The 22,748-nt window shown below is 49.1% G+C and overlaps 1 protein-coding gene across 1 annotated transcript; it reads left to right on the forward strand.

Moving 5' to 3' along the window:
- The first annotated feature begins 474 nt into the window (after window positions 1-474).
- E2F6 (E2F transcription factor 6) lies at window positions 475-21,520 on the forward strand. The gene is made up of 7 exons (XM_054569617.1): window positions 475-852; window positions 7,982-8,036; window positions 12,044-12,260; window positions 13,836-13,991; window positions 15,517-15,631; window positions 17,994-18,141; window positions 19,543-21,520. Exons 1-7 carry the CDS (start codon window positions 745-747, stop codon window positions 19,590-19,592), a joined length of 849 nt encoding a protein of 282 aa, XP_054425592.1. The 5' UTR covers window positions 475-744; the 3' UTR covers window positions 19,593-21,520.
- Window positions 21,521-22,748: the final 1,228 nt, after the last annotated feature.

Raw genomic sequence — 22,748 nt, forward strand, 5'->3', positions numbered from 1 at the left:
TGAGCGCCGCCAGCCTGCAAACTCAAAGGTCGCCGGTTCCACTCCCAGTCGGAGCACATGCCTGGGTAACCAGTTGGGGCCCGCCGTGCGAGAGGCAACGGATCAATGTATGTCTCATACGTTGATGTTTCTCCTCCTCCCTTCCCCTCTCTTTAAAAGTAAATATATACAATTTTTTAAAAAGAATAAATTAACGTCTCTTCCAGCTCAGAACTTTGAGATACCAGTGTTCTTAGTGTCAAGAATTCTAAGGAACTATTGCGGTTTCCCGGCTAGTTGGATTGTTCTTGTTTGGTTTGGCTTGGATTTCCCCCCACCCCGTCCCTTCCTCTGGATTCCTGCTCCACCTCTTCCCTTTCCTCCGCCGTCCACTCCGTGGACGCCGCCGCCCGCGGTTTCGCGGACTCCTGCCCCAGCGCGAGGGGTTAGTGCGTGGGGCGTGCCCGCAGTGGCGGGCATGCGCACTGGGGGCGGTGCACTGCGCATGCGGGAAGATGGCGGCCGTGGCTCCGTAAGAGCCGTGGGTCACCCCGTTCCCCGGCCGTCTGCGTGATAACTCTCGGGGCCTTGGGCAGTGGCGGGTCCGTCCGCAACCCGCTTCAGCCAGGGGCACCTCCTACCAGACCGCGAGCTCTGTTCGTGCTCGGCTCCGGGAACGGCGTGTTGGGGGCGGTGTCCGACGCGACCGGGAGAAGGCGGGAGAGCTCGCAGGGGGCGAGGGCGAGGGGCGGCTGGCTGGGCAGCATGAGTCAGCAGCGGCCGGCGCGGAAACTGCCCAGCCTGCTCGTGGACCCGGCCGAGGAGACGGTGCGCCGCCGGTGTCGAGACCCCATCAACGTGGAGGGCCTGCTGGTAAGTCTCGGAATCCTGACCGCCCGGGACCCTGGCCCGGGGCGGGTTGGGTTCTCGGGCTCAGCTGCCCCTTCCCCTCTGCGGGGAAGCTGGACTGAGTGTCTCTGGGTCGTGGGCTCCCCCGCGGTGGGCCCGTGGCGGCTTCTCGGTTCCTCTGCTCTTGGACTGCTCTTTTCCAAACCGGTCATTCGCTCAAACTCTTGTCCTCTTTACGCACACGCTCTCAAAAGTGTTGTCATTCTTCTAGGCTTTTACCTTGGGGCTACGGAGCAGTCCTGGAGACAATTGCTCAACTTTGCATTAGGAAATCTCGTTTTTCTGCCTCCACTAACCGTCAGTGTATCTCTGCAAGCTCTCATTTTTCTCTTCGGCCTCCTCTTAACTGCGGCCATGGAAAAGCTCGTCCACACTTCACGTTTCCCACCCCACATTCAGCAAATTATCTTGCATCGCGTTTGATGGAGAGAAATGGGAGCATGGGTTCTCTTCCTGCAAAAGGTTAATTTCCTCTGTTGCTCTAGACTAGATACAATATATTGTCCTTGGTTCTCAGGGCTGCTGGTGAATTGTCCATCTCTCATTTTCCATCTCTTCCTATATTTTCAACTTCTCTATTGGTTTCTTCCCATAACCAGTCAGTATGCCTAGTCCCCATGGGGACTCAGAGCTCAAAAATAGTTAATGACATTATCTTATTTAATTCCTCAAGGGCAGTCCTAAGAGATTCCTCTTGTTTTGCAGTTGCCAAAATAGACCTGGAATTATCAAGTGGCTTGCCCATGGTTAGACAGTATGTAGAAAAGCCTGGATTTGACCTCACAATGTCTGATTCCACATCATAAATTCTTGACTGCTTAACCTGCATCCTAAATTCATCCCCATCCTAAAAATCCCTCCCATAATTCTGTATGTTTTTCCACCTGCTGTGTCTCTTCCCCTGCACAGCCAAACTTTTTGAAAAACTTTGTTGGCAGTCACTGTCTGCGCGCTCACTTGTCGTTACCACCTCAGCCCACCGCGGGGACCTCTGCTCACAGCATGGCTCTGAGACTGTTAGAACCCAGGCTGCCGACAGCATTGTCAGTTTCAGCGGATGCTTCACTCCTCACCTCTGTAGCTTTGACATGATTGACCACTTGCTTTTGTTGGAAACTCTTACCACTGAATGGCTTCTTGAATAATACATACCTTTGGTGCTCCGTCTACTTATCTGGCCCCTTCTTGCGCTCCCTGGCAGGCTGCTCTTCCCATTCCTTACTTGTTGGTGTCATTCAGGGTCCTCTTCTACCTTCTGCACCCATTCTTCGTGTGGGATGTCATTCACCACCGCTCATGACTTCTGTTACCATCCGTATTGATGGTCTTAATCTCTGAGAATGTCGTAAAAGCCCTGAGCTCTCACTGTGGAAAAGCCACTAATATCAGAAGACACGCACAGCCCTTGAAGTCTTAGATACTCTTCTCCACCGTTAGTTTCAGTCACCGTGTCGTAATCACTCCCAGGTACATGAACCCGGCTCAGACCCCCCCAGCTGTCCACTGCATATCTCTGCTTAGATGTGGAACTCGTATATCCAAAACTGAATTCATTCGCCTCTTGCTAGCAAACAGCAACTTTGCTGTCTCCTAGCTGGCTAAACCGTAACACACCAACCGTATTGCCGGAGCTCCTATCCTGAGCGTCGTCCTTGCTGCTTCTCTTTTCCAAACTGACCCCCCATCTTCCCATGCTCATTAAAATTTAATCACCAATACTTGCCACTTCTAACCATCATCTGTGTTTTCAAATTGTTGCAATGTTTTCCTAACCAGGTTTTCTTTTGCTTCTGATTTTGCCCCAACTTTTCTATATATTTCCATATTCTTTGGGGCCCTTACATCTCCACATTTCCCTTCCCAAAAAAAGCTTTTTTTTTTTTTTTTTAACACGCTTTGCTTTGTTATGGTGGGTCTAGATGTACAGGCTGCTAGTTTGAAGCCTTCCCTGAGCACTCACCATAGGGTTGGCACACCACCTGTTGGGCTCTCAAGGCCCCTGACCTCACTTGCCCCGTTTTTGAAATGTGTGTCTCCTCAGTCTCTCGGGGTACTGACTGTCCATTTCATTGTTACATGTCCAGCATATTTGGTGCCTCTCACAAAAAGATTTGGTAAATAGTCATTGAGTAAATGAAGTAGGTACTCTGTAAATGGTAAACATTTGACTATATGACCATTTATTTTCCTGCCTATAAAATGGTGATTCCAACACCTATCTCAGTGCTTTTTAATTAGCTGACGATTGGAAGTATTTAATAATTAAATACATAGAAGTGTATTGTTATGCAAAGATTAGTTATATATCTGGCTTAGTGTTTGATGTGCCCCGGGTGAATGGCTGGAAAACTGGATTTTGAGAAGGGAGAAAATAGTGTTCTTGGTGATGGAACTTAGTCTACACATTGAAAAATAAGGAAAATTTAAATGAGTGGAGAGTATAGTCACCTTGGAGAAATATACATTTTCAAAGGGCTGTTAAAGGGATATCATTCCCCAAAACAGGCAATCAGTACAAAGGAAAAAATCTGTATAGAGAAATTTTTAATTCATTTAAAGGCAATCCTAAGATTTTAGCCCCTAAAACTCACCTTCTTTTTGTTTGTTTCTTTGAGGGCTCAAGTGTAGAACGCGGGGTCTTCAGTGGGGGACTCAGCGGCAGTACATACAGGCGCTTGGCACGCGCTGACTCGCCTGTCAGGAGGGCTGGGCCCCCAAGAGCTGTGCCCTGGGGGGGCCCTCAGTGAGCTGCGGGGTGGGGGCTCTGCCTTCTCCCCGCATGTCCCACCTGAGACGCTCACAGGCTACACAGGACACCTAACACATGGAGGACGGTTTGAGGACTGAAAGGGGAGGTGTCTTAGGGGGTCCAGTCTTGAGGTATGACTGCTGCCGCCTCCCTTGGCGTCCCCTCCGGAAGTCACCTTTGAGGAACCTCTCCGTGAGACTTTCTTAGAGGGTGGACACATGGGTGGTGCCCCCCACGGCGGTGGCTGCCAGGCCGAGAAGCAGCAGCATCTGTGGGGGCACCTGGGCAGGTGAGCCCCGTGGAAACCAAGGGAGCCCTCCTCTGAGGACCGACTCCTAAAGATGCTGACGAGGTCAAAAATAAGCGTCCCGCACAGGAGCCATTTGACAGGGCTCCCGTTGGCCTCACCTGGGACCATTTGAGTCTCAAAGTAACCCATTTCGTACTCTAGAAAGAGTAAGAGCGCAGGCTCCGCAGGGATAGTTTACGTGCAGAGCCTCCCACAGTTCCCGCAGACCGTGGACCCGTGACGCTGAAATCCCAAGCTGTCGGACCCGTGCACCGGTGGGCAGCGTGCGTGCGTTTGCAGGACCGGCCTCGCATGCCCGCCCCTCCGGGAGGGAGGGGTTGCACCGTGGCGGCGGTCCCCAGCAGCCCTGAACCCAGCCTGGCAGCCGCCGGGGATTTCCCTGTTGGGTCTCCGGCCCGGAACGTTTCTCTACGCTCCCGGTCCTGTGCTCGGGGCTCTCGGTTCCCCTGCGCCAGTCTTCCTCTTTTTCATGAACGGGAGCACCCAGTTGTAGCCGGGCAGTTTTCAGCCTGCTTCCTCTGATCAGTGGAATTGTGGGTGTCCGGTTTTAATTTGCACTGTCTCCATCCTTTTCGGGCCAAGTGGGCAGTGTTTTGCTGATACGGTTCTGTCACAAACGGAGCCTTGTTGCCGTCCACTCCATAGAGGGGAGTCGCACCCGCAGATTCCTTCCAGAGAAGCAAACGCTTCTCTACTTGGGCCTAGGTCTGGGGGCCTGTGGGGCTCACCCTGACCCTCTTTCAAGGACCTTTCGTGTGACCCTAGTGCTCTGGGGCGCCGGCTGGGACCTCCCGAAGTGCTGACCAACGTCGCGCCGCCCTGCCCTCGCCCGCCTCCCCGACTGGTGCTTCTCAGAGGCTTTCCCTTTAGCTCCTGGGGACACTGGGGGTTTTTGCAGCCACTAAGGCCTGCCTCCTCCTGTGCAACCGCTCCGGCCTCAGCGCCCATTGCTGCGAGGAAAAACCAGGTGCCGCAGTTGGCCCTTTGCATGAACACCCCCTCAGACGACCCAGGCCGCGCACGCTCCCTGCAGACCTGCAGCTGGCCGCACCACCAGGCCCCTTCTTCCCGTCCCCAGCGGCGTGTGGCGAGTGCTGTGCCCTTGGCGCCGTCGCCTGCCGTGAGCGTCCCCGAGTCCAGGTTTCTACTGACAGTCTGTCGTTCTTTGTGTTTCTTTTTTTTAAATATATTTTGTTGATTATGCTATTACAGTTGTCCCAGTTTTTTTTCCTTTGCTCCCGTCCACCTGGCACCCCCATTCCTTCCAGCGACGGCCCCCCGCAGTTCATGTCCATGGCTCCTGCGTGTAAGTTCTTTGGCTTCTCCATTTCCTGTGCTGTTCTTCACCTCCCCGTCTCTTTGTCCCTCCCAGTTTCGCTGCTTAATCCCTGCACCTCTACCCCGTCTCCCCTGCCCCTCCCAGCTGGTGCCCCTCCAGATGATTTCCATACCTGTGATTCTGTTCCCGTTTTGTTTGTTTGCTTAGTGTGTTATTTGGATTCAATTATTGATAGTTGTGACTTTATTGCCATTTTAATGTTCATCATTTTGACCTTTTTCTTATATAATTCTCTTCAGCATTTCATATAAAATGGCTTGGTGATGATGAACACCTTTAGCTTTACCTTGTCTGCGAAGCACTTTGTCTGCCCTTCAATTCTAAATGATGGCTTTGCCGGCTTTTCATCACTTTGAATACTTCTTGCCCGTCCCCTCTAGCCTGCAAAGTTTCTTTTGAGAAATCAGTTGACAGTCTTTTGGGGACTCCTTTGTAGGTAATTAATTGTCTGCTTTTCTTTTCTCTTTTTGCTGCTTTTTAAGATTCTCTATCTTTAACCTTCAGCATTTTAATTATGATTTGTCTTGGTGTGGTCCTCTTTGGGTCCATCTTGTTTGGGACTCTGTGCTTCCTGGATTTGTATGCCTATTTCCTTCACCAGATTAGGGAAGTTTCCTTTCATTATTTTTTCAAATAAGTTTTCTATTTTCTTGCTCTTCCTCCTCTCCTTCTGGCACCCCTATGATTTGGATGTTTGTACATTTAAAGATATCCCAGAGGTTCCTAAGCCTGTCCTTGTTTTTCTGAATTCTGTTTTCTTCCTGCTGTTCTGATTGAATGCTTTTTCCGTCCTTGTGTTCCAAATCATTGATTTGATTCTCGCCTTTATCCACGCCACAGCTGGTTCCCTGTAGGTTTTTCTTTATGTCACTTAATGCAACCTTCATTTCTACCTGGGTCTTTTTTATGCTGTTGTAGTACCCAGTGAGTTCCTGGAGCATCCTGGTATCCGGTGTTTTGAGTTCTGCGTCTGATGGTTTGGTTTAGTTCTTTTTCTGGAGTTCTGATCTGTGCTTTCATTTGGAGCATGTTTTTTTTGTCTCCTCATTTTGGCAGCTTCCCTGGGCTTGTTGCTGTGTATTAGGTAGAGCTGCTTTGACTCCCTCTCTTAGCGCACCTGTAAGTTGTATGGGCAGAACCTTAGGTGATGGCCAGGGGGGCAACCCGTGTCCCCGCTCTGTGGCTCTGCGTGGGGGAGGGCTCACAGAGGGGACAGTGCTGCTGCCAGGCCTCTGGAGTTTTGCCTGGGAGGAAGCTGTCGCCCCACTCACTTCACTCTCCCCCTATGTGGCAGTGGGGCCCTTCCAGCAGTGGCCCTGGTGCTGAATCCCAGAGGGCGTGGGTCTGTGTGAGTCCTAAGTCCGTTGCAGGTACCTTAAGAGGATGCAGTTTCTTCCAGTGCTCCAGCCCCCATGGGTTTTACAGCCAGAAGGTAGTGGGACTTACCTTCCTGGTGCGGGGACCCTGGGCTCTATGGTCTGGACTGGGGGTGGGCTCCCTCGCTCCAGGGTGCCCCTCCCATTTTTCATCCTCCACGCGTGGATGCGGGACTGCGCGCTCCTGTCTCCGCGTCTCCGCATCTCCGGATGGATGCGGTTTCTTTAACTCCTCGGTTGCAGGACTTCCACACAGCTCGGCTTTCCGACAGTTGGGTGAAATTTGTTTTGTAGTCTAGTTGTATGTTTGGCTGTAGAGGCGAGTTTACGGACACCTCTGTCTTGACCAGAAGCCCGAGTCCTGACAGTCTTTTTTGAGATTGCTTAGTCTCGAACAGACCTGTTGGTAACTGTATTGTGGTTGTGTAAGGGAACGCCCCTGAGCATTGATTTTATAGGGGAAGGGAGGAGACAGAGGGAGAGAAACATCAGTTGCTTGCCTTTTGTACACGTCCGGACCGGGACTGAAGTCCCCACCCAGGCGAGTGCCCTGACCAGGAATCGGACCTGCAGTCTTGCTGTTTGCGGGACGATGCCCTGCCAATGGAGCCGCACTGGCCAGGACTGAGAGTTTTATTTTTTACAAAAACAATTTCTAAATGTATTGTAAATGTTACTACCGGATTATGTAAATTCTCATTCCCTCTAAATAGCTGATAAAATGGTGAAGCATTGATACTGGAGCAACCACTAATTTCCAGGTTGTTTCAAGAAGTTGAAAGAAAGCGTTTATTAATCTCAGTAACGAAGTTCCCAGTTGTGTAGCATTGTATCCCACCCCACGAAGTGCTGCTCTTCTCACACTAACGGTCATGGGGGGTGTGGCTGCCTGCGAAAGGCTGCGAGCAAATTTTGGGGGCCGCTTCACTTAAACAGCAAGAGGTGAGCATTTTTCCGTTCAGGCATCTTACATCGCCCCTGAGTCCTGCAGAGCCAGGGACAGTGTCTGGCATGTCTTTTTGTCCTCAGGACCTGCTGCAGCCAGCAGATTAATGCTCACTCAGCCGTGTCCCCTCACAGCCGTGGTTTCTCTCCCTCACCGCGCACGCGCTCTAACTACTTTAGAAGTTTAAACCTGTGACGCTGTCAGAGGTGAGCACAGGCGGAGCGCCTATAATTTGGAAGAAGGACTGGTTTTCTCGCACCCAAATTATTACCCTGAGGGGGGAGTGTGTGTATGTATATATAAAAACAGTAAAATGTTCTTTGTGTGCATTGTTGTTTATAAGTTATTAAGTTTGTTTTTTTCTTTTTTCCAGCCATCAAAAATAAGGATTAATTTAGAAGATAATGTGCAATATGTGTCCATGAGAAGTAAGTTGATTCTTGAATAGGTTTTAGGTTTTGTATTGGGTTGGCAAAAAAGTCCATATCATTTCTTCCATAAAATAAAAGACACACTTCTTTTTCCCCAATAACTTTATTGATTTGTATATTTCGAGTATGTCTGCCACCTCCCACTAATGGCCTCTAGCGGGGAGAAGCCGGGGGTGTTGCTTAACACCTTCCCATGCGTGAGACAGCCCACAGCCAAGGGTTCTTTGGCCAAAATGTCAACAGTACCAAGAAACTTTCCGAACCACTTTTGACGCATTTAATCGGCCATAGCACCTTCCCCATACACTGCACAAATCTTTTTTTGCATTTTATTCGCATTTTTACCTTTCTTGAAATAATAAAGCATAATACGCTGAAAATGTTGCATATTTTCTTCCATCTTCAATATTAAAATGGCTACGCAAAACCTCACCAATTTTGTTAAGTTTTTTTAAATGCACACTGATATGACAGCTGCCACAATACAATCGAACAGAACTGTTTTGAATGAGGTTAAAGACAACTAAATGCTACTAGAGCCTTCGTACAGAAAAAACTAAACTAACCTTTTGGCCAACCCAATAGCCTGAACTTCCTCTGATTTAAATGCCTTATTTTAAATGTGCATGAGTTGAAGAGAGACTTCAGTAATATTATTTGCACACCAAAATGCACAGCTTGGAGCTTCCCAGGGTTGCGGGCTGGAGGAGGTGCGCCGAGCGTCACCGTCTCGCATTTCCCCGAGGCTCTGTGAGGGCCGCCCCGAGCCGCTCTCTGCACACCTGAGCCGCAGCACAAGAAGCACCCCGGTCTCTCTGACGCCTTTGCCCTCCCTTGGACTCCCGTTGTGGGCCAGTGTCCAGAGCCAGCCGAAGGGGGCAGAAGGCCAGTCGCTCCAGCTCCCTGTCCTTCTGGAAATCGTAGTGGTGGATCGCTCCACCCCCTCTCCCCCCTTAATTTGGTCCTGGTCCCATTGGGTACACAGTACATATGTGCCCATATAGAAAATACATCAAGCCTCAGTTTGTCCTCAGTCCTTGTCATTGTCTCACCCATGGTCGGTCGGTCCCCAAGTTTGACCTTTGAAGTGCCCCCACCCTCACCCCCGATCCCGTGCCACCAACTCAGCATAATGTCAAGCAGTTCCTGAGCTCGTACCATGTCTGGCCAGTTTCAGGCTCTTTGCATGGACTCTCAACAGCCCTTCAAAATGGAGGTTTGAATCGTTCCTATTTCAAAGATGAGTAAACCGAGGCCCAGTGCTTGCTTGCGCCTTTCTGACTTGAGCCCATGTTCCTAACCATGGTGCCAGGCGGCTGCAGTTCAGGTTCTCCCTCTCCCACACAGAAGCAGCGGGACGTCTGCCCCAGGTTTTTCTGACGCAGAAACGGGACTGTGATGTCCCTCGGCCGAACGCTCCTCAGTGATGCCCCGTTACCTACAGAGGAGACCCTGCCTTCCCTTTGATGTGGTTTTACTTGTTTGTGTTAAATTGATAAGCCACCTCACATCCTGGAAGAAACGAGGCAGTAGGGAATGGACAGACAGACAGGGCCCCAGGAGGTCCTCTCTGCTGTTCTTGGCGCTGCAGCCCACGCTCTGCTGGAGCTGGGGTGACTGGGGCTTCCCAGCCACGCCCTGTCCTGTCCCGCTCCTTTCCCGTGTGCGTCCTCTGCGGCCCCCAGCCCTGCCCCTGCCCCCAACCCCGCGCGCCCTCCAGTCGGCCTTCCGTTCCCAGTGGTGCCCCGTTAGGGGGCTTCCAGGGCCCTCCCCGGGCACGGCTTCATTTTATCTTAAGCGACTTCCAGCCCCTCTCCAAGCACGTACCTTAGGCTGTTAGAGTCGAGTTCTTTTGAAAAACTGTCAGACTGTTGAAAGCCTTTAGTTTGAAGATCTTGTTAATCATTCTGTCCCTTCAAGAGCTGTGATGTTATAGGTGTTTAATACCTATTCTTTAGAAAAGGACTAACATAACGGGAAACTAATTCTGAGCTGGCCCTGTTAGTAATCTACTGTAATTAAATGTGTGCTTCTTAAAACTAGAATTACTCATTTGCAGTCTCCCAAGGTTTATTGTAGAATTGTGACTGACTTGTAATTTTTCAAAAACTAATTTCTTTTTAATCCTGTTTAATGTCAAGTATAGGCATGAACTGCACAAAGCAGACATTTACGTTACAAAATACGTACTTTTGTCCTTGGAATAACCACCAGGGGTTTTTAAACTGAATGTGACGTTGCAGCGATTCTAGATAAGGGCTGTTCTGATTAAAGATAGTATGAGTATTTCTTTTGACATATGTTATGCTGTGGAAGTAGAGAAAAAGAAAGATCCCATCCTCCACTCTAGAAGGACAGCTACATTATTTGTAAATCTGTTTCCTCTGCACATCAAACGATAAGAACTTTTTTTAGTATCAAACTGGGAAAAAGGCAAAGAGCAGTCACACTCAGCCCTGGCAGGGCGTCAGACGCTGCCTGCAGTTGCAGACGGCGCAGCCGGGGAGCAGGGTGAGCCGCACAGCCCAGCTCCGCCTTGGGGGCCCCTTGGCTTGGCAGCTCCACGTTCGGTAACTTAGCTAAAGGAAAGCATCACAGGTTTATATAGAAATCTGCCTATAGGGAGATTGAAGTGTTGTGCAAAATCATAAAGTTGGAGGCAATCCGAATTTCCAGTATTGGGGTAAGTAAGCAGATATTCTGTGCAGTTAAATATGATACAGCCATTAAGAAGGATAATGCTAAATATTATGTAGTCATTAACAGGAAATGCCTTTTTCCAGTTTTATTGGGAAATAGCTACATACATCCCTGTATAATTTAAGGTGGACAGCGTGAGGGTTTGATAGACCTCGACTGTGAAATGATAACCGCAGTAGGTTTAGTTAACACCCACCATCTCACACAGGCGGAAGCAAAAGAAACTGCTGCTCGTGAGAGCCCTTTGGATCTGCTCTCAGCACCCTCTGTTTAGGTCTGTTGTGGCGGCGACCACAGCCGCCAGCCTCACTTTACCTTCTAGAAGAAACGCATTTGTTGACAAGCTGGGATAGTCCCAGTGTCAAGTTAAAAATAGCATGTTGAAAAATAGTTATGTTCCTGTATTCTTAGAAACTATACATATTGAAACACACATGTATGTATGTGTGTGGAGAAGCAGATTGGGTATAAAAAGTCAAAAACATTAGGTGGATGAGTGAGGGAATTGAAGAGATTTTTCCCCTTCATTTGCTTACCTGTTAGTAGAGGGTAGTGAATATTGGGTAGAATAGATATGGTGCTTTCCCTTGAGGTATATCCTAATTGCCCTAATAGAAGTCTAATTAGAGCTCTTGCAAAAAGTTCATCAGACAGGGTTACACTATTACATGTGTAGAAACATTTGAAACAAACAAGGTAAAGTCTCTGCCTTTGCTTTTATAGAGAACTGCTTAACGTGAAGACCAAATGAGAAAATTAATTTTAAAAATCTAATTTCATTCCTTAAGTTTTGTGGATACAAATGCAAATTCACCACTTTGTCTGATAAGGTGCAGCAGGCCTCTAAAAATTCACATGGGTCTCACCCTGGCTGGTGTTGCTCAATGGATAGGGCGCTGTCCTGCAGGCCGAAAGGTCGCTGGTTCAGTTCCCAGGCATGGCACATGCCTGGGTTGCAGGCCAGGTCCTCAGTGGGGGGTGTGCAAGAGGCAATCAGTTGATGTTTCTCTCCCTCTCTTCCCGTCTCTCTAAAAATATATAAATACAATCTTTTTAAAAATTCACGTGGATTGCGTGTTCTGAATATTCCGTTAAGTCTAAAGCCTTTGTTTACCTGGAATAGGCTAATTTTTATCAAGTTTGAAAAATCTATTTCATAAAAATAGCAGTGATATTTGGTCAGGGTATTGGATTTCTATAGGTGTCTGGATTTACTGATCAAGAGGAAATAAATGGTGTGTTTTAATGAGCTGAGAAAGAACTGCTATTTAAAGTTTTACAAATGGGTTTGTTTTGTTTCCCAGAAACTCTAAAAGTGAAGAGACCGCGTTTTGACGTGTCCCTGGTATATTTAACTCGGAAATTCATGGATCTTGTCAGAAATGCTCCTGGGGGCATCCTCGACTTAAACAAGGTCGCAACAAAACTGGGAGTACGGAAACGGAGAGTGTACGACATCACCAATGTCTTGGATGGGATCGACCTGGTGGAAAAAAAGTCTAAGAACCACATTCGATGGATGTGAGTTGGCCTCAAACTTTTCATGGCTCTTTTCCCCTCAGTAAGTGACAGTGCCATGCTGAACACATGCTGGACGTCAGCGGCGTTTGAACAGTGGGAAGCACGGTGAGGTGTGACTTCTCGTTAGAAAAGGATTCTGTACAATTTTTTTACATTGTCTTACAAAGTCCATAAATATTTTTCCTACTTAAGAGTCATAGGCAGTAGGATATTATGGATAAGTTAAATGGAATATGATTGATTTTAAGATACTCACTTTTCAAAGTATTTCTTCGGTTCCAATTCATTATTGGTATGGGGGGAAGTCAGTTAAGGCGGTAAGACAGCGGTTCTTGCTTGTGTACCAGTGTTGAGAGCACAGGCCTCCGGCCCACGGCCTGCAGGCCCGCAGGGCTCTGCCCACCTCCCGTGTAAGGTGATGCAGATCAGCTGTCGGTCACGCTCGGAAACTCGTGGCCCCAAATGGGAGAAAATCCTAGACTTCATGTCCAAAAGGCAGTTGCTAAAGACTTCACATGTGATTAGGAAGTATCACCTGGAAGAAGGGCCTTATGCGTAGCGGGGGAGGGGGTGTGTGTGTGTATGTGTGCACACGAGAAGAAAGCTGCGACACTTAAAACAGGCAGGCATGTTTGGAATGGTTCCAGACGTACAGGAAGATGCAGTTCCAGTGCGTGCGTACATAGAGACCTCTCTGGCAGGTGAGGAAGCTAGCAACAGAGATTATAAAAATGGTTCTCAGTCATTAGTTATTAGAAAAAAGGGGTTTGTAAAGGAGGTATTTTTTTAGTAGTACAGAAATGCAGATGGAATTCTAACTTGAATGTGTTTACTAGATAACATTAAACAATTATGGGGTTGATGCACGATTCTACTCTGAATCACGGGAGTTAGAGCACAAGCAAGCTAAAGAGAGTGGGAACAGCTCATAAAGATTGAAGAAAAAAATGAATGTCACTACTCAGGCCATGTCATATGTTGGGTTAAACAGTAATAACTAAAGAAAATAAACTGTTGAGGAACTAGGAATGTAATCCTTGTGTCCAGACAGAACCAGATGGAATGCGCACAGTAGGGAAGGCTGATGACTCAGGATATTAGCAGAGGATATTAGCCAATGCTCCATTTTCCATATGTAGAAATTAAGGGATAAAAGATTATAACTTGTCAGAAGTCATTCAGTACGTAGTAAAGGTGGAGCTTAAACTGGGATTTATTGACTCTTAGTTCAATGGTCATTTCATTAAGCTTTCCCTACTCCTTCATTAAGTTTTCCCTACTTAATTAAACTTCATTAAGCTTTCATTACTGTTAATTTCCATAGGTTTATGATATGTTTGTTTTTCTTAAGTCCTTGTGTAAGAGGACTAGAAATGGGGCCAAAAACCAGTTTATGCCCGGGAGGATTGTATGGCAGTCTCAGTCGCGGGAGGGCGGAGGTCACGTTGAAGCGGTGTTTATCCATCCTTGTGGGAAACACCTGCTGTGTCCACGGGGACGTTCCAGTAACCTGATCTGCGTTATTTTTGTGGTAACCTAGATGTCACTGATGGTGATCTTTTTAATACTTTAAAGAGGATCTGATCTCAGCAATTTTGGAGCCGTGCCCCAGCAGAAGAAGCTGCAGGATGAACTTTCTGACTTATCAGCAATGGAAGAGGCTCTGGACGAGCTAATCAAGGATTGTGCTCAGCAGTTGTTCGAGTTAACAGATAACAAAGAAAACGAAAGATATCCTTTAACTCTATACCTCTTTAAAATTTTTTCTCCTTCCAAAGCAGGCTACTTTAAATAGTAGAGTCATCCTGGGGATTTACTAACGTATGGAAGAAACAAAATCAGGCCTTTGGAAGTCAGAGTAGGTGAAAGTTTAGTCTTGTAGCCTCAAACGTACCCAGACAGCACATGGTAGCCTTTAGCTTCCTGGGGTGGCGGTTGTCCCGGGCCGATGCCGCGCTGTGACTGAGGAGTGCGGTAACGTAGCCAGGCTGGTGTTTGCACCGCAGGCAGACCGGTGGAGCGCGCTTGCTCATTTTCGTAGCCTGGCTGCCATGATGAAGGTGGTAAAATCGTTGTTGGCTTTTACGAGATTCGTATCTTCCCAAATGCGTCGATTAAATTTTATTTCTGGAACAGAGTGAATGGCCAGTGACGTGGCCCTCCCGCTGCTGCGTGAGGCCACAGCGCCTGAGGTAGTGGAGTCGTCATCTGGAGCCTGTGTCCCCGGGGTCAGCGGGGAGCCTGGGGCTGCCGCCGATCCGCGGGCGCTCCCGGGCAGGGTGCCGCTCCGCTCCCTCTGTGGCGCCTCCGGGGGGGTGTCACCCCTTCTGAGCTGTCCTCCGCTTCCAGTTCACATCGACTCCACCTCAGCCGAAACTCCTCTTCCAGCAGCTATTGAAGGAAGACAAATGCTGACGTTACAACACTCGGTCAGAGTGGAACAATTAAAAGTGAATTATTTTATTGAGGGAGATCAGTTACTCGAATGTTAACTGGTTGTAGGCAGAGGAAGGAAACATGTTAGAAGTCAGGTGTGTTGGTAAAGGAATCACTGCTAACACCCAACAAATACTCTGAAGCCAGGGTTTCAGAATAGCCCAATAAACACTTAATTGGTATAATTTCAGGCAGCACAATGAACAGGTGCAAAAATTGAGGTAGTGAGACAAGAATTTGGATGAGAGGAATCCCATGAGTAGGAGATAATCCTGAAAAACTTATTTTCTAAGTTTCTACTCTTTACAGGTTTTTTTTCACCTAGCATTTTAGGGGGTTCTCACCAAAACTGAATATTCTTCCCCAGAGCGGCTCATAGTGAGATCTTAGAAGTGAGCAGGGAATGGGATGGGATGGGCAGATTTGATATCTTTTTTTTGTTTGTTCGTTTATGGAATTTTTTATTTAATATTTTTGGTCCATGGTTGATCACAACGATATCTTTATGAGTTGTGTTTGTGTTAGGAATCCAGGCTTTACTAATATTTTTCTCCAGAAATTGTCATCATAGTCCCAGTAGTACAGTAAAGGAACTCTTTACATTGAGTTATAAATATAGAAAAGCTCCAAAATCTTAAGAATTGTTCATAAAATAAGAATTAAGTATGAAAATATTTTAACCAGCTGCCCTCCCCAGTTGTTTGTGTCCCGCAAAAATGAAAACTCTTCTAACATCGCACTTGCATTCCTGTTTGACAAGAGCTTAGTTGCCTCCTCCGAGAAGCAGACCCCTGCTTAGAGCTCCTTGACCGGCCCCCACACTAGCGTATGTGACGTACCAAGACATTCACAGCATCCAGGCCTTCCACGAGCAGATCGTTATTGCAGTCAAAGCTCCAGCGGAGACCAGACTGGATGTTCCAGCGCCCAGAGAAGTAGGTGGCCCTGATTCTAAAGATTTTATTAAGAGGCGGGGGGGCCTGCCTGCCGAGGCTGCACGTTATCACAGCCTCGGTACGTGACCCTCACGTGCCCACCCGGCGACATGGCCGGTGCCGCTCGAGGCCGCTGCGCACGCTTCCCCTTGTTTTCAGGACCATGGCGACCGAGGTGGTCGTGCTGGGCGCCTCTTAGCGATGAGGGACCTGAGGTGTAGGAAGACGAGTCGCCTTCCTTGTGGTCACACAGGAAGCAGCGGGACCAGATTCCACCCCAGATGGCCTGGCTTGCGAGCGGGTGCTTGCCCTGTGACAAACCGCCTCTGGGGGGGGTCCGCAGGCCGGGGCCTCGGCCTCGGGGTTCCTGAGGAGGGTCTGGTGTCAGCCCAGGCTCTGCAGAGTTAACTCGCCAGCCAAGCTCGGGAGGGACTGGCGGATTCACTGGGGCGCTAAGGCGGACATTGGAGATGAAAAGTAAAACTGCTCCGTAAATGAAAATGTTGTTATCAAACTGCCAGCTCCTTAACACATGCCTTCCCTTGAAGGAGAGTTTATGTTAAAAGACAGTTGTCCTCGGAGACAATTGTCATCGGAGGCTCGCTCGGTAGGGATGATCCAGGGCCGAGGACTGTGGCCGTTCCAGGGGCCGGCCCGCAGTTTGGCAGCCTCGGGGATCCGAAGGTGCTCCTGTGGTGTCGTCATTGCCGTAGGGGCTTTCCTCACAGCGGGGGGTCTTCCCACCGCCCTCCGTCCCTCAGGCAGGGCACGCTGAGGGCGGCCACCGGCCACCTGCTGGGCAGCGTCTCCTACACCGAGGGCCACCTGCTGCCGCTCCAGTCACGCACTCACGGTCGTGGCTTCTTGGGGGGTGTTACCTAGTTGGTTTGGATTTATAGATATTCCGAGTATCCTGAGTAACATTTGTATTTAATTGGAGTCATTTCACAGGTTTTTAATGCCCCACCCCCTTTTTAATTAGCCACCAGTGTTTTGACACATCCTCACTTCAGGGCACGATAGTCCGTGCCACAGTGGCCTGTGGATCTGGAGTTTTTCCCTTGTGCTGGGAGCTGCTTCAGACTGAAAGGCCACGTCTTGCTGAGCCTTTTGGTCACGCCCAAGATTTTTCAGAGTCCCGTTTACAAGCCAGTGCCTGTGGGCCCTCCAGGTCGCCCTGCTCAGCAATGGCGAAAGCACACACGTGCCGGACAGGAGCACGTGGGCCCCGTGGCGCCCAGCTGCCGGGTCTGCAGGGAGGGCCGGGGCCCGGGGCGGGGGCGGGCCCTGGCCTCCAGGTCAGGTCCAGCCTGCCGGGTCTCTGTACACAGTTCCACTGGGACACAGCTGCGTGCCTGTGTGTGTAGCTCTTGGCTCTGGCTGCTCCTCTCTGCTGGCAGAGTTGTGTGGTTGTGACGGATGGGATGGCCCCCAAAGCCAGAAGTATTTCCTGCCTCCCCTTTACGGGACTGTTTTCCAGCCCCAGTTTTTATCAGATGTGACGTCCTCAGCTGGCTGCCAGTCTGAGCAGCATATCCACTGCTTTTTTGCTTAGAAATACCTGTTGTGCAGTGCACCTGGCCGGCACCTGGGAGCCGCGTGCGCTGTTCTCCAGCCCAGCGATCTGGTACTAGGGAGCGCAGGGGATGGCCCGTGAGGCCACTGCAGGGCCACGTCTCCCTGCGCTGTCCGAGGCCACAGCAAGGCGTGCGGCCCGCAGCGGCGCCGTCCGTGGGGCCCGGCTCAGGCCCACCTGCCCCACGGCGGGGACGGACCTGCAGTCAGACCCACTGCCAGTCAGAACAGCAAAGGAATCGCGTGTAACTGGAACTGTTCTTAAGAGTTTAGCGTAATTCTCAGTAGAAGCTCCCAGTTTCCTGATGGCTCATGGATTTTAGCATTTTAAATTACATGAGATATTATTTTGTCTTGATCTCATCCTCTTTTTCAAGCGGACAAAGAATGGTCCTTTCTGTTAGCTCTTTCGGGGTCTGGAAATCCAAAGACAGCTTTATCATTTGAGACTGCAGGGGATTTTCAGGTTCTTTGTCATTAAAACCCTGATTTTTGACTCTCACGTACAGATACCCTGAAGGGGCCAGTACTGCCCCGAGCAGAGGCAGACGAGCGCTGGGGTGCTCGGGCCCTCCCATCGAGGCTCTGCAGACCCTGGTCCGTGATGCGGTGGCTACATTAAGCATGGCTGCAGCTTAGTGCGCAACTTCTTCACATATGTGACAGAAAGCAAACTGTCTGAATTTAAATCTTCAGAAATGTCCCTTGAAATTTTTGCAGTTCTCGTAAGTGAAAATTGTATATTTAGTGACTTCTGGCCTTCTGATGTTGACGTGTCTTTTGCCAGGACTCTATCACAGTGCACATCCGGAGCACCAAAGGGCCCATCGACGTCTACCTGTGCGAAGTAGAGCCGCGTCGCCCCAGCGGCAAAGGGTCTGAAGGTGCAGGGAGCTCGTCATCGAAGAGCAAACACCCAGAAAACCCTGCTAAAGGTAAACACACCGATTATGTGATCTGGGAAAATTAAAGATCCTAGTGATTTTTAAATTTTATAATTTTAAAAAAATTATTGGGGAGACGATTAATAAAATTATATAGGTTTCTGAAGAAAGAAATTGAAGAAGGTGCAAATAAGTGGACGCAGATACCCCATTTTATGGATGGGAAGAATCAACATCATTAAAATGTCCAAACTACCCGAAGAAATCTATAGATTCAACGCAATTCCTATCAAGATACCAGTGGCATATTTCACAGAACTAAAGTAGGTATTCCAGAAATTCACAGGGAACCACAAAAGGCCCTTCATAGTCACAGCAGTTTCCAGAGAGAACAGCAGAGTTGGAGGGCTCGCGCTGCCTGATACCCAATTCTGCTCCAAGGCCACCGTGATGGAAACAGCAGGGCACAGGCATAAAAATGGGCCTGCAGATCAGTGGGACCGGATAGAGAGCCCAGAGATATCCCACGCCTGTGTGGTCAGTTAGTATTTGGCAGAGGAGGCAAGAGCTTACAGTGAGGTAGAGGCAGTCTATCCAACAAATGATATTGGGGGAAACTGGCCAGATACGTGCAAAAAAAAAACAAAAAACAAAAAACACCTTCTTACACCATACCCAAGAATAAACTCAAGTGTATTAAAGACTTGAATGTTACACTTGAAGCCACACAAATCCTAGAAAAAAACATAGATAGTAAAATCTAGGACATTTCTGGTAGCAACATTGTTTCTGATACATCTCCTCAGGCAAGGGAAATAAAAGAAAAACAATGGGACTATGTCAAACTTAGTTTTTGCAAAGCAAAATAAATCAACAAAATAAAAAGGAGGAAATCCACTGAATAGGAGAACATACTTGCCAATGATAAGGAGTTAATATCCAAAATTTTTAAAGAAGTTCTCCAACTCAACACCAAAAAGAAAAATTCCAATTAAGAAATGGGCAAAGGACCTGAATATATAATAGTTATATAAATTATATGCTATGACCTTTTAGATAGTTTTACTCTTCCTAACTACAAAAACATGGCTCTTAAAACGACAAGGTGATTCTTAACATAGTTTAGAATATTTGTAACAACTTTATGGTGAAATTCCACGCTGTTCTGATAAGAACAGAAGCGTGGAGTCGTGGCTGGTGCCGATGCGGCACCCGCTGGGGGCGGGCGCTGTGGCGGGGACTGTCTGCTCTCTGGCAGGTGCTCTCTCGGGTGCACGTCTGAGTCCTGTTTGTTCTTGTGACTCAAAGCAGTAGCCTTATGCCAGTAACGTAGGATATGGCTCTCAACCAGGGTTCTTCCTTTTTTTTTTTTAAGCAGTTGTATGTTCTATTACCTGGTTGCCTTTTAAACCCTCACTTAGAAGACTTTCTTTCGTTTTTGTTGTTTTTCAGAAGAAGCTCCTCCACAGCCAAGTGAAGAGCTGCTTGAGGTGAGCGACTGATGACAGGGTCCGAGACGGCGCGCACTGGGCGTTCTGGAGCTCCCTGGGGGTGGCCTGGCGTCCAGTTTGATTCTCAGAGCAGTACATGCCGCCTGAGTCCCCTCGCTCGCCGGCAGTGGCAGCGTCACGGCCAACGGTGTCCTGGAGTAGCTCGCTGCCTGGGGTCCTGGGTTACTACGGACGGCTGTCGTTCCGCATTCGAAGAAAAGTCTTTTCATAATTCACTGCTTTTTGTCAGTGAAACAGACATCCTGCCTGCTGAAGTCACTTCACCCTGAAGATCATTAAACGGACAGCCGGGCCTGGGACGGAGAGTCCTTCCTGGGCCCTGCCCCTTCCTTCAAGGATCACGTGTGGTCATCACAAAAGCCGTTGCCTTACACGAGTCCACGTCTGCAGTTAGCTGCTGTTCATTGGATGGGTGTGCACACGCACCTAAGTGTGCTGTCTTTGTACATATCTGTATAATGTTCGGATTACTTATGTGCGCCTAAGTGAATCTTTTCACCATTGTATAGCCAAAATAATGTGTATATGGAAATTAACAGACAAATGCTCTAATTTCTGTGGTATCTGTAACTTATTAGAATCCTCTGAATGAGGGTTAGAGGAGAGTTTTTCCAAACTTCTACATGTAGAAGTATCATAAATAGGCTATACACTTTTAAGTTCATGCATTTAATGAAAGAATTTCAGTAAGATTCCCAGTGCTAGAATTGGATTTCAAGCTACTTACCGTTACCGTGTCTGAGCAGACTGGTGGCATTGCCCCAAGCCTTCAGGGACAAGTATAGAAACGCCATCACATAGAGGCCTCACTGAGCGTAAGGCACAAGTTCAGCTACAGTGACAATTGGAAACCACTTTACTGTTGCCCGCAGGCTTTATGCCGTGTTTCTGTGTGTAGCCTTGCTCTTCAGCAGAGGGGTTTACCTGGGCGTTGCCTGCGCCCTGTCCTCTGGCCAGCTCTGGTCCCCCATTGCCAAGTACCTGGCTAATTCTACCTCACGGGGTCAGCCCCGCACCGCTCTGTGCCTCGGTTCACTCAGTAGTCCACCGTGTGACTGTGAGCTCCTGGAGGGACTTGCTCTCAGTCGTCGTTCCACGCAGCCTCGCGCCATGCCTGGCACACGAGACGTGCTCGATAAATGACTGAACCGGCCCGTGGGTGAGCGAGTCGTGAAGTTCAACTAGCAATGTGTGGCTTGTCTACCGTGCAGGATTCTTGTGAGCGTCATTCACGTTTACCTTTTAAACATCTCTGGTTTCCAAAGGAGAAATTGGAAGCAACCTGAAGACCATGGATAAAAAACTTTTAAACAGGAATCAAAAATCACTGTATTGAAAAATAACGCTGAGTGTGTGGGATCCTCGTACCCTGCGCCCCGGTGGCTCTGCTAGTCCGGTCCCTCTGCGGCACGGGGCCCCTCCCTCTCAGCAGCCCCTGCCGGCTCTGTCGCCAGGCTAGCGGCTGCCAGCAGTGCCCCGCGTTTGAGACAGGCTGGGGAACTTGGGACCTCAGGCAGGAGCGTGAGTATATGCATCAGGTGCTCACGAGAAGACCTGGGGTCTACAAAGGAGAAAGAGCAGATGTCAGCGTCTGTGTGGTGGCCAAAGTCATGGGGTGGGGGGTGAGGTTGGCTGAAGAGGGTGCAGCAGGAGCGGAGAGGCCCACAGGGAAATAAGGGAGCAAGAGCCTCTCCTGAGAAGGAATAATGGGGGCAGGGGGATAGAGAAGGCAGTCCCCCCCAGCCAGCGAAGGAAGTGTGGCCCAAGGCGATAGCATTGCTTCTGAGCCACAGTTCCTTCCTTGCAAAACGTGACAAATGTTCTACTTGACAAGCTGGTGTGAGGGTGAAGTGAGACTGTAAACAAAAAGGCTTTTGTAACCATAGATGTGTTATATAAAGGCGGGATTCCTGTCCCTCCGTCTCCTGTCCGCTGACTTCTTTGTACAGCTGCTCAGCAGCCCCGTCCTAGCTCCGGCCCTCCGCTCCCCCACCCCGCATCCTGACTGCACTGCGCATCTCTGCGTGTTCACTGGCCTCCTGTCTCTGAGCCCCGTTCACAAACCTGGAGTGTTCCCGTTTTTCCTTCAGGCTGGCGGCCAACACTCCCCTCCCAGGAGGCCTCCGGCCGGACCCAGCCTGGCTTTCCGATCTTGTTATTCACCGTGCGAACCCTCAACCCAAACCACACTGGTCTAGTTGCTGGGCCCGAAACCCACTGTACTTTCCTAACCCCGTGCCTTTGCTCTCCTCTTCTGCCTGGAATTGTCTTCTCTGCTTCCAAAACTACATCCCCATCCTGGAGCCAGCTGAAACCCCGCCTTCCTCTCGCTCCATCCTGCGTCCATACCGAGCCTCCGGCCGCCTCGGCCCACCCTCTGCGTGCTCGGGCGTCCCCCGCTGGGGTCGGATGCCCTCAGAGTGCAGGGACCGCGTCTCACGTGGGTTTTCCCCATATTTCTGTAGTGTTCAATAAGGTTTTGCTTGGTAAGAAAAGTGACCTGACTCCATTCAACCCAATTCCCTAGAATTTAAAGACAGCCCGACTTTTCAAAAACACAAACCAACCAACTGAACTTGCACTAGAAGAAAAACATCTCGCATGGGCCCGAGAGTCCCCCGCCTCCGCAGAAGAGGAACACCTCTGCCGCAGGCGCCCTTATCGGGAAGGAGGCTGCAGCCTCCAGTGACGTCCCTTCTTGCCGCTCCCGAATCTGTCAGTTGACTGCCATTGTAATGAGAGGCTGAGGGATGGGGTAACGATTGCCACCTAGTGGAGGGCTAGAGATTACTGTGCCCCGGCCGGGTGGTTCAGTCGGTTAGAGCTGGTACCCCAAGGTTGTGGGTTCGATCCCCCAGTCCGGACACATACAAGAAACTACCAGTGAATGCACCAATAAGTGGAACAACAATATTTCTTGCTCTCTCTAAAGTCAATATGTTTTTTAAAAATTAAAAAAATAGGTGCATAGATGTCTTCACTTCAATTATGCAGATGCTGGAGAATGGATTTTTTTTTAAATGTTCAGATCCCATTCCTGTTGATTGTTGATTGAAGTGAATTGATACTAGTTTTTACATAGTGAAATTTGAATGGAATAACTTGGGAAGAAAAGTCACGGCTGTTAAGAAATCAGCATGAAAAAGG

Source organism: Pteronotus mesoamericanus, unplaced genomic scaffold (assembly GCF_021234165.1).
Source record: "Pteronotus mesoamericanus isolate MK-2021 breed Mesoamerican mustached bat unplaced genomic scaffold, CSHL_Meso_final contig_101, whole genome shotgun sequence".
Lineage (NCBI taxonomy): Eukaryota > Metazoa > Chordata > Mammalia > Chiroptera > Mormoopidae > Pteronotus > Pteronotus mesoamericanus.

Excerpts from the sequence above, each read along its gene's own strand:
- E2F6 (XM_054569617.1), top strand. The coding sequence starts at position 745 with ATGAGTCAGCAGCGGCCGGCGCGGAAACTGCCCAGCCTGCTCGTGGAC. Across the intron at positions 12,261-13,835 it reads AAGAACCACATTCGATGGAT|AGGATCTGATCTCAGCAATT; the intron begins GTGAGTTGGCCT and ends AATACTTTAAAG. Across the intron at positions 18,142-19,542 it reads CCCAGAAAACCCTGCTAAAG|AAGAAGCTCCTCCACAGCCA; the intron begins GTAAACACACCG and ends GTTGTTTTTCAG.